Source organism: Engraulis encrasicolus, chromosome 8 (assembly GCF_034702125.1).
Source record: "Engraulis encrasicolus isolate BLACKSEA-1 chromosome 8, IST_EnEncr_1.0, whole genome shotgun sequence".
In the NCBI taxonomy this organism is placed as follows: Eukaryota; Metazoa; Chordata; class Actinopteri; order Clupeiformes; family Engraulidae; genus Engraulis; species Engraulis encrasicolus.
In genome coordinates, this window is record NC_085864.1 from 49,210,892 (window position 1) to 49,222,052 (window position 11,161).

At 41.1% G+C, this 11,161-nt stretch overlaps 1 protein-coding gene across 1 annotated transcript; it reads left to right on the forward strand.

Moving 5' to 3' along the window:
• Positions 1–7,754: 7,754 nt before the first annotated feature.
• On the forward strand, positions 7,755–10,773 carry LOC134453948 (toll-like receptor 13). The gene is made up of 2 exons (XM_063204694.1): positions 7,755–8,728; positions 8,972–10,773. Exons 1-2 carry the CDS (start codon positions 7,755–7,757, stop codon positions 10,563–10,565), a joined length of 2,568 nt encoding a protein of 855 aa, XP_063060764.1. The 3' UTR covers positions 10,566–10,773.
• Positions 10,774–11,161: the final 388 nt, after the last annotated feature.

Here is an 11,161-nt window from a genome sequence, read left to right on the forward strand (position 1 = left end):
AAGAGGGTGTGTGTGGTCTCTGATTATTGACTGTGCTAGACGTGTGACAGCTTTGAGGTTGAGATCAGATGAGTGTAGCGGTCAGTGTTGCCAGATTGGGCTGTTTCCCGTCCAATTTGTCTGCTTAGGATGGCCGTGTGCGGGTAAAAATGGCAGAAAAACCCGCCCAATTTTTGCCATAGAAATCAGTAGAATTGGACGGGATTTTGTGCTTCTAGGCAGGTTTTGAGCATTTTTTGGGCTGGAAAAGCATCAGCCTCATCTGGCAACCCTGGGCGGTATATAACAATGAGAGTCTTCGTTACAGTAAATGAAGGCAGTTCATACTTTTGGTAACATAGTGCAGTGTAACATAGTGAGACAGTAGAAGCCTAGTATGGTGGTTTTAGATCCAGAACAGTAGGGCCAGTGATTGGTTGAAGCATTTAAGGCAACAAGTGTGTTCCATGGTTATGTTTGTAGGCTCCAGCAAATAAAACATGATAAAACATGGCAACAAATCCTGAGACTGACATATTTAATTGTGATCATGCTATGACCTTCACATTATGTTAGATCCATTTCTTGGATCCCATTTGCTGAGGTAGCAAGAGCCCATTTGTAAACTGTTCCTTCCAAATCTTGAAATAACTTCATAGGGGAAATATAATTTAGGCAGAAATGACTCACAATTGTTTTAAGTGCACATGTTCGCTCTCACCATCGTTTGAGCCAGAAAAAAAAAAACAATTGTCCACATATCAGTACTGAAAGTGAAAGAAAGCCCATTGGGAAACTCCAACTCCCATTGTCATTGTGACACAGCACTCCACAGCACACAAGTGAACACTGCACACTGCACACAACGAAATTGCATTTATGCCTCACCCGTGCAAGGGGGCAGCCCTCAGTGGCGCCCCATGGGGAGCAGTGCGGTGGGACGGTACCATGCTCAGGGTACCTCAGTCATGGAGGAGGATGGGGGAGAGCACTGTTTGATTACTCCCCCCACCAACCTGGCGGGTCGGGAGTCGAACCGGCAACCTCTGGGATGCAAGTCTGACGCCCTAACCGCTCACCCATGACTACCCATACTGCTTCTCCTTTCCTGGTTCCATTTCCCTAAATGAATAGGCCAACGTGTGATAGCACAAAGAAGCCTTACCCCACAGATAATAATACTCACCGCACAGATAAGAATACCATGCAATATTCTTTTTCGTAACACTCGGTCACCTTCTCTATGGGGGTTTGGCAAAGTGGGCGTCCTGCCCCAATCGCAGCTTGCCCAATCAGTAGTGATTTTACAGTCTTTGTTAAGATCAACAGCCAATAAGCATCTCCCATAGAGATGGCTCCCTCATCTCACTGAAAAAAACGGGGACATATTCATGTCCTATTGTGACCTAAGCAGGCCTATGTGCATGCACACGCGTGTGTGCGTGCGTATACGTGTGTTTCCCTTCCACAAAAACAGTTAGTTGGTTCTCAGTTAGCTGCAGTGTTGCCAGATGAGGCTGATGATTTCCAGCCCAAAAAATGCTAAAAACCCGCCTAGAGGCACAAAATCCCACCCAATTCTATTGATTTCTATGGCAAAAATTGGGCTGGTTTTTCTGTTAAATGCCATTTTTACCCGCACACAGCCATCCTAAGCATCCCAATTGGGCGGGAAACAGCCCAATCTGGCAACACTGGTTAGCTGGCCTCATTGGTTTCTGTTCCTTGGTAATAACCTGAGGTTCACATTGAGTAGAGACGTTATTTAAAGGTCATCAGGTAGCCTAATAGCAGAGTGATCGTGTGAATTGCAGGCCAAAGAGGATTCAAGGATGTCGAGGACATATCCCCAAAAGCAGTGGTATGTATGTAGGCCTATTTTCAGCTTTATTTCTTTCGAAAACTGTTTGATTCGCATTTTGACATAATGTACAATATAACCTGTCATATTTGTACCGTATTTTTGCCCTTTGTGCACAATCAATGATAAATAATGTTTTTGGTAACATTTTATTTTAGGGATACATATATTTTATATACATCTATACATCTATACATCTACAACTATATAGCACTAATACATACAATGTTTCTGTATAAGTAACTGGTAAGGCATGTACAAAGCAAAATCAAACATTTGTCAGGCATGTATTCGCGAATGTCTTGTTCATGCAGGGATTTATTACCAATTTAACCTTAGTAACGACCTAGTAGGCCTTAGCGTTTGCTTAGTACATGCCTTACAAGCTACTTAAGCAGGCATTAACATTGTATTTATTAGTGCTTATAGATGTATCCCTAAAATAAAGTGTTACCATGTTTTTCATTAATTTGCCCTAAAACCCATCCTGCAGCTTCTGAGTCTCTGAAGGCCCGTTTCAGCCTGATCTTCAAAAATTCCGTGCTTCTGGACACGGATGTTAAGGACACAAAATCTGTGTCCAGGAGCACGGATTTTGCCAAAATTCCGGGATACGGAATTGTTTTCCGTGATGGGCACACGGAAGTGCTTTCTATATTCCCACAGCACTGTGTTAACTCTATCATTAGAAAATACATACCAAATGCTAATCCTAAGCAAAATAATGCTATAGCAATTTAAGTTGTGCCCTGACCAAAACATTCCCTAACCTTAACCTGTCATTAGACATATTTTTGAGAAATACCTTTTCCAGTTGGTTGATAGGCTATCAAATTCATATAATGAATGAAAGAATACTAGCTGTGCCCAGACCAAAACAATCCCTAACCCTAACCTGTCAGTAAGAAATGTTTGAGAAAAAATATTTGACTGAGGTCAAAGACTGTGGAAACATAGAGCTGTGGGAGTACAAAGAGAGCACTTCTGTGTGTCCATCACGGAAAACAGTTCCGTGTCCAGAAGCACTGAAAACAATTCCGTGTCCAGGAGCTCGGAATTTTGGCAAAATCCGTGCTCCTGGACACAGATTTTGTGTCCTTAACATCCGTGTCCAGGAGCACGAAATGTTTGGAGATCATGTTGCCCGTTTAGAAGGCCCACGTGTCTGTGGAAAGCAACACTCACACTCAAGGACTGGGGTAGTGCTGAACAGCGGCAGTGATCTCTAAACATAGCAATTACATTACATTACATTGCATTTGGCAGACGCTTTATAACCAAAGCGACTTTCAAAAGAGGACATAATCAAGCCAACATCACAAGCAAATACAAAGTGCACACTAGATATACAGAACAACAAGTGCAGTTGCAAAGAGGGGTTAGTTTTTCTTTTTTTATATATATAAAGAGTACATAACGAGTACACACACACACAAAAACACACACACACAAACTAAACTAAACTAAACTAAACATCATATCAGGAGTCTGCCCTGGGGCAAGGCCAGTTCAAGCATTACCGCAGAGATACACCAGCGGCGACGCGATTCAAGCGACAGAGTGTAGCAGCAAGCGATACGAGAGATTGAGGAGACTAGAGTATGTCCGTACAGGCAGAAGGCAAAGCATTCAAGCATTCCCATTGGCTGTGGTCACTGACCTCTATACAGTCATTGGCTGTCGCGGCTTGTCGCCGAACCGCGTCATAGAAAGTTGAAAAGATTTCAACTTCAAATTGTCGCGCTGGTCGCGCAAATCGCTCTAGTCTCCAGAATCGCTTTTGTCTCTCGACTCAATACAAAGTCAATTACTTCCGTCGCTCGACTCGCTCAGATCGCCGCTGGTGTACCTCTGCAGTAAGTCTAGTAGGTTCTCTCGAAAGAGGAAGGTCTTTAGTTGTTTCTTGAAGGCTGCAAGAGATGTGCTTAGTCTTGCTGCCTCTGGGGTCATGCATTTTAGGGTCATGATTAGGCCTGGTATGTACATGCAATAGGGCTGCACGATTATGGAAAAAAATCATAATCACGATTATTTTGGTCAAAATCATAATCACGATTATTAATCACGATTATTGATTTTTGCTTATTTTTTTGAAAATTATAACAAGATGAAATATAACCAAGAATGAATTACATACGGGATGAGCAAAATAAAATGAATTGTAATAATTATGTAAAGGCAATAGCATGAAACTCAAGTGGACAGATTTCTGGCCAGAAACACCAGCCTGTCAGTATGTTCTGGCTTCAAGGACGCTCTCAAAAGTAGGTCACTATTGCCACGATTAAATCACGATTAAAATCATGAGTTCGATTTCACTATTTTATCACGATTTTGATTATTTTTCAATTAATTGTGCAGCCCTAACATGCAATACTAACTGCTTAACTGAATGTATTAGCTCTGGTACTTAGCAGAGGTGTGACTTGGGACTTGAGTTAGATTTGAGTCACATATTGATAACTTGAGACTTGACTTGGCAATATTAGGAATGACTTGTGACTTGACTTGACTTGTGCGAGAGACTTGACTTGGACTTGAGAGTTTTAGCTTGCAATGAGCAGCAATGGCATGTCAAGTCCAATTATACGATTAAACATTCTGCATTTGTATGTGGAAAAAAATATCACATGAAAAAAAGAAAATTAAAAGATTCGCCCTTAACTAGTACCAGGTGGCCCATTATTTTTTTGTTTAAGAACATGACTGGCAAATGGGCAGTGTGGAGAGGTAATGAATTTATGACCATAAATATTTCTGAATTCTGTTCTAAGTTCTGATTGATTGTGCATAAAATACATGGTGACTTGCTAAAAGGGTATGCCACTATGTTGGGGCTTGATACAGTTAAAATCGTTGGCCGGGGTTTATAAAGGTGGTAAAGTGTATTATTTTTCATGTCAAGCGTTGTCTTGCTTTAAGACAAGTTAATAGAGGGAGTATGTAGCTAAGCGAGTGAAAGTCAATGGGTCACTGTAGCATGTGTGATCCATTGACTCTCACTATCTTAGATACTTACTCCCTCCTTAAAACAAGACAACGCCTAACGTGAGAACCAAGACACTTTACCACCTTTATAAACCCATGTGGTAACACTTTTTAATGGTTCACTGTTACAGTGGATCTACCACATTACTGTAGGTATGTAATAACCAGTGTAACAATATTTAATACCATGTAATACCAGTGTAACAGAACCAATGTTGTAATTACATTATGTATTTATGTGTAACTGGTATTGGTATTAAATGGTATGAAATATTGTTACACTGGTATTACACTGGTAGAGAGAGAGAGAGAGTAGACTTTATTGTCACTATATAAATATAGCGAGATTATGTTTAGTAGCAACCCACAAATGCCCACCAAATAAAAGATTAACAGTAAATAAATAATATATAAAAATCCATGTGCATCTCACAGTATCGATAGTCCTGAAGTATTGAGGGGGGCAGGTGACGAATTGAGTTCAAGAGTCTAATGGCAGTAGGGTAAAAGCTGTCCTTCATTCTCGTAGTGCGGGCACACAGAGTCCTAAAGCGCCTGCCAGATGGTAGCATGGTGAAGAGCCTGTGACCAGGGTGTGTGTGATCTTTAAGGATGTTTAATGCTCTGTGTGTGGTGGATCTCCTCAAGTGTGGGTAGTTGGCATCCAATGATTCTCTCTGCTGTTTTAATGATGCGCTGTAACATCATCTTGTTGTCGTGTGTGCAGCTGGTGTACCAGGATGTAATGCTGTATGGTATTTACCATCGTTAATTAGGAAAAAACTGGTCCCCGCGGACTTTTAATTGAGTAACCCTGCTCTTTTATTTACAGTGAGGAGGTCTCCAGATCTTATCTCACTTGTGATTAAGTCTGGTGATATTACCAGGCAACTGCCGACGGACACTTCTACAACATGGTTTCATCTCTTTCACTCCTCAGAGTTTAAACTTCCAGGACTACTGCGGCTGTGCCAACATATATATCTATCTAGTATCTTGTGTTTACAGCAGTCAATTAAAACTGATTAATTTTATTGTTGTTTAGAGTTACTTAGCAGTCCCTCCAGTTTTTCGCGATTCAGCGATCGTGTGTATTCATGCAAATTCAATGATATTCCGCATGATTTCACGATGCCACGTAATTCCTGTAAAGCCGCATTTTCCCCGCAAATTTTCCCCTTTGTCCCCTTCAACATTCTGTGGAGTTTATAGGCAGCTGGCATCCAGCATGTTGCATTGCTGCCACCTACTGTTCAAACTTCAGTGACACTAAATGTTTGCAGCTATTTTGACACAGAGGATTGCCGACTAAAGCTGGTCTTACACTGTGCGACTTTTGCCCCGATTTTGCCCCGATTTGGCACTCGCACGAGAGAGAGTCGGGCTGATTTCTTGCTCAATCGCAGGTCAATCGTGAGTCTCGCATCGTGCAGTGTACATGGGGTAACGACAAGCGATTTCGCCTCACGATCGTGCAATCGCAGGGTCGCAAGAAAATCAAAACGGTTTGAAATTCTGGTCGTGGCTCGTGCGTAAATCGCACAGTTAAAGCAGTGCTACGACCCGATTTGACACTTCACATGCACAAATTAATAGGGCCGTGCGATTCGCTGTTGAGCGCGACCTCATCTCCACCTCAGGTGCGCATGTTCCCTCTTCTGCAGACCGGGGAAACATGCCTGTCGCGTCGTACGGTGGAAGCCTTTCGCTCGCATCCGACTGTCGGCTCGTGTTGTGAGGACGTGAGTCGTGGGCTGTGAACTTTTAAACAGTGAAATTCCATCGTGCAGTGTTAGCAGAAGCTTAAGACCCACAAGGCCATTACCCCCATGGCCAAATGTAACTTTTGTAAATGTAATTTGTGTTGGGATTTCTACAGAAAATTAAAAGAAAGTGTGTTTCTGAATCTCTCTCTCTTTTGTCTTGAGCCTGCTTAGACTGATTGTGATTTTCAGTTACCAAAAACCCCCCAGAAAGGGGCGCAAAATCTTTGCAAAAAATGAGAAAATGCAGCCACAAAATCAGACATTTTGACCGCAAAAATCACAAAATCCCAGTGCAAAATCCTGGAGGGACTGACTTAGTTTCCACTCAGTCCACCAGCAGGGTTGCCAGATGAGACTGATGATTTCTAGCCCAAAAAATGAAAAAAAAACAAACCTCCATTGATTTATATGTCCATAAATCTGCAGAAACCCATCCCGATGCCCTTTTTGTACCCTTTTGTTACCCACAGACGGTCATCCTGAGCAGCCCAATTGGGTGGGAAACAGCCCTATCTGGCAACACTGCCCACCAGACTGCCACCTCCAGGACCTGATCTGGGCCGACTTGTCTCTTTGAGGTTAGATGTTTAGCCAGATACTGCTTACACACACATGGAATTCAAATTTTTTTTTGTATGTATGAACGCGTCTTGTGGATAACGATAGAAACACTATTGTTGCAGGTGGGTTTTAGCCCCGTACAAGGGCTATTTTTAACAGATTTTTGAAGGACGTTTCTAAAACGTGCATAAACGAAAGGCCAAAACTGATGCATTCTTTTTTTTTTTTAATCAGTCATGATCATGTTGTTAAAAGGTCTTAGGCCCAAGCTAGTGCATTGTGAATGTGAGCTTAGCCTACTCTCAATAGGCCTACTCTCTGTACTGATATGTTGTATTGTATTGTGTATCAATCAATATAATACATTTGCTCAAATTGAAGGCGTGCACGCGCACACACACACGCACGCACACAGCAATTCCATACACACAATGCCACATAAACTGTGTACAATCTTTTATATTCTGTTCTATTTCCATCACAGATGCAAAGGATTGATTGCTGCATGAACAACATCGACAAATTCACACTTACGGACTGAGACCACTCTGAGCTTGACGTCTGGAGGTGGACGACGTTCTGCTACCTAAAGCAGCACCATGACCTCGACTCTACACAGATCTCTCAGTGCTCCTCTCCTCATCACTCTGTACATTATATCTTACACCAGTCATGTGAATGGATTCACATTTGGCGAGTGCAATTTACACAAGCCAGTGGGAAACCATACACGTTTTTTGTGCATCAAAAAACACCTCCAGAAAGTTCCACAAAACCTTCCTGTTACTCTAACCACCATAGACATTTCTTTCAATAAGATTACTGCCATAAAGATACATAATTTTCAAAATCTTGTACATTTAGAGATATTAAACATCTCACACAATAACATTTCTTGTGTGGAGAGAGGTGCTTTCAGAAGCTTGCTTTCCTTAACACAGTTGAACCTAAACGGGAACCATTTGATCAAAATCACAAATGAATTGTTCAGTGGCCTGACTAATCTAAAAGTGATTCTCATGGAATTCAATAACATTTCCACCATAGCTCCGTCAGCATTTTCAATATTTTCCAAGCTGGAGTGTGTGAAACTGTCAGGCAATAACCTGAGAAACATAACAAATCTGCAACCCATATTCCAGAGAGAAACTCTGAAAGAACTTCACATTGCACACAACAATATTGCACATTTTCAGTCGACGGATATTTCAAATTCATCCCTCCATCTTCAAATACTGAATTTATCATCCAATCCAATCAGCATTTTCAGGATTACGACTAATATTTTCCCCAACCTCACAGCCATTGATTTGTCTTTCTGCTTTTCAGTTCCGAATTTGGAATGGAAGGTGCAGAGCACAGATTTTTTTAGGAATGTGTGGAGACTTGATTTGTCTGGCATTAATATTCCATCTATGGATTTTATTCTGCAAACATTTGATAAGTCCCTTTCCCAGCTAAACTTGCGCAATGTCACTGATCTAAAGGCTATTCTCAAAAAAGCTTGTCTGATTCCGACACTTACAGAATTGACACTATGTGATAACGGTATCACAAACATTACCGGAGTAGGGCTAGACAAATGCACTCACATAAAGTTTTTGAATTTATATCATAATAATCTTACAAAACTGGAAAACCTCCTTACCTCACTAAAAAATATAACCAATTTACGCCTGGGTCAAAATAACCTTTCAGACATTCCCAAACATAATCTATCAATGTTGGAGACCTTAAGTCTTAAATTCAACAGAATTGAGCGATTGGATTGTTCCACCTTTGAAAACCTTAATAATCTCAAAATACTCATCCTCAGAAACAACTTCATTTTCGAGATCAATAGCTGTGTTTGTCAAAACCTCAGAAATCTCACAGAGCTCAACTTGGGGTCAAATTATATTGGAATTTTGAGAGGCGCTTTCAAAAATGGTCCACCGAAGTTGGAATATTTGAATATAGGCGGAAACTCTTTGCACTCTATCAAAACTGATGACTTTAGAGGTTTAACATCACTCACTCATTTAGTTTTACATGACAATAAAATTGACTCGATTGAAGCAGGAGCATTTGATTCACTAACTAGCTTGAAGACCCTTGACTTGCAAACAAATAAAATTACAGATAAATACCTCACCCCAGCTATATTTTCAGGCCTACCAAATCTAAGCAAACTGCTTTTGCACGATAATCACCTTTTCAGAACAAAGCGGTATAAAACACCACCTTTCTGTCATTTGAAGTCTCTTGAAGTGCTTACAGTCTTTTCTCAGACACATTCTCAAATTAGTACTTATTTACCTGTAAATCTGCTGTGGAATTTGACAAAACTATCAGGTTTCTGGGCACAAAATGTCGGAATTCAGTCTTTAGATGTTAATCTCTTCACAAACAACGCTCAGCTCACTGCACTTGCCCTTAGTCAAAATCACTTTGTATTTCTTTCTCCTGATACATTCTTGCCTCTGCGAAATCTCACAAAACTGCATTTAAGAAACTCCAACCTAAAGACTTTAGATTTTGCTTTACAAGCACAACTACAAAACCTACGATATTTGCAGATCAGTTTTAACCAAATAAGCTCCTTCAATTACACAATTATACAGGCCCTTCCAGCATTGCAGCTTCTTGACATGAGAGGGAATACATTCACCTGTGACTGTTCAAATGAAGGGTTCATCAAATGGGTAAAGATGAACAATCACACGCAAGTATTGGCAGCTAATGCATTTAGGTGCAATAGCCCACCAAATTTGATAGGAACTGAGCTTCTAAAGTTAGACGTGCATTCTTGCTCGGTTGACTTTGGGTTTTATTGTTATATTTCCAGCACTTCTGTGGTGCTCCTGACTATGGTCACGTCCCTCCTCTATCACTTCCTACGCTGGAAAATAGTTTATGCGTATTATTTGTTCTTGGCGTTTCTCTATGACAAAAAGAAAAAGGAACCGGAAAAGACAACCAGGTTCCAATATGATGCTTTTCTTTCCTACAACCTCCACGACGAACACTGGGTCACTGGCACGTTGCTTCCCAAGCTAGAAGGGGAACAGGGATGGAGACTGTGTTTGCACCATCGGGATTTCCAACCAGGAAAATTCATCGTGGACAACATCATAGACGGCATCTACGGCAGCCGCAAGACCATCTGTGTCATCAGCCAGCACTACCTGGAGAGCGAGTGGTGCTCCAGGGAAGTTCAGGTGGCCAGCTTCCGGCTGTTTGACGAGAAGAAGGACGTTCTGGTTCTGGTGTTCCTGGAGGACATTCCGGAATACCGGCTGTCAGCACACTACAGGATCAGGAGCCTGCTGAGGAAGCGGACGTACCTCCGCTGGCCCAAAGCCGGAGAGGACCCACGGGTCTTCTGGGAGAAACTAAGGCTCGCCCTGGGCACCACACAGGACTCTTGAGTAGGAGAATCATCTCAGTGGTGTCCAGAATTTCCTCTAAAGCTTGTTGTTTATGTTTTGTTGTCATTGATTCTTTCAAGAGATTGTTTGTGGTGTGTACAGTATGTTAAGTTTGGCTTAATCACATTAACCCTTTATTTTTCTCACAAATTGAAAAATGCACAGGATCAGTCTTATACATTTAATATATTCTGTATCTTCCTTTAAAATGCATGACCATTTTTAAAATTGCACCTTTTATGATATTCTAACAAAGCTGAGATAATAAATAAACATGTTCCTAGAGATGACTGTGGTTATTGGCCATTTAAAAGTTAATTATTCATGATGTTCACTATGCTGTACTCTATGTTGTAGTCATGAACCTAACTTAAGCATATTATTCTATCATGTTCCATGTAATAATCCATCTCATTGCCATAGCACCTGCACATGTACTGTAATTCAATTTCTGCAATCATCATTAAACAGGCCTTAAGTTCAATTGAATTAAAAAAGTATTGCATAACGATATACAGGTAAAAAAGAAAGCCAGTATTTACATAATGTTAGTTTCATGAGTTTTGTTGGAGGTATAAGGTGGGCTTTAGATGCCC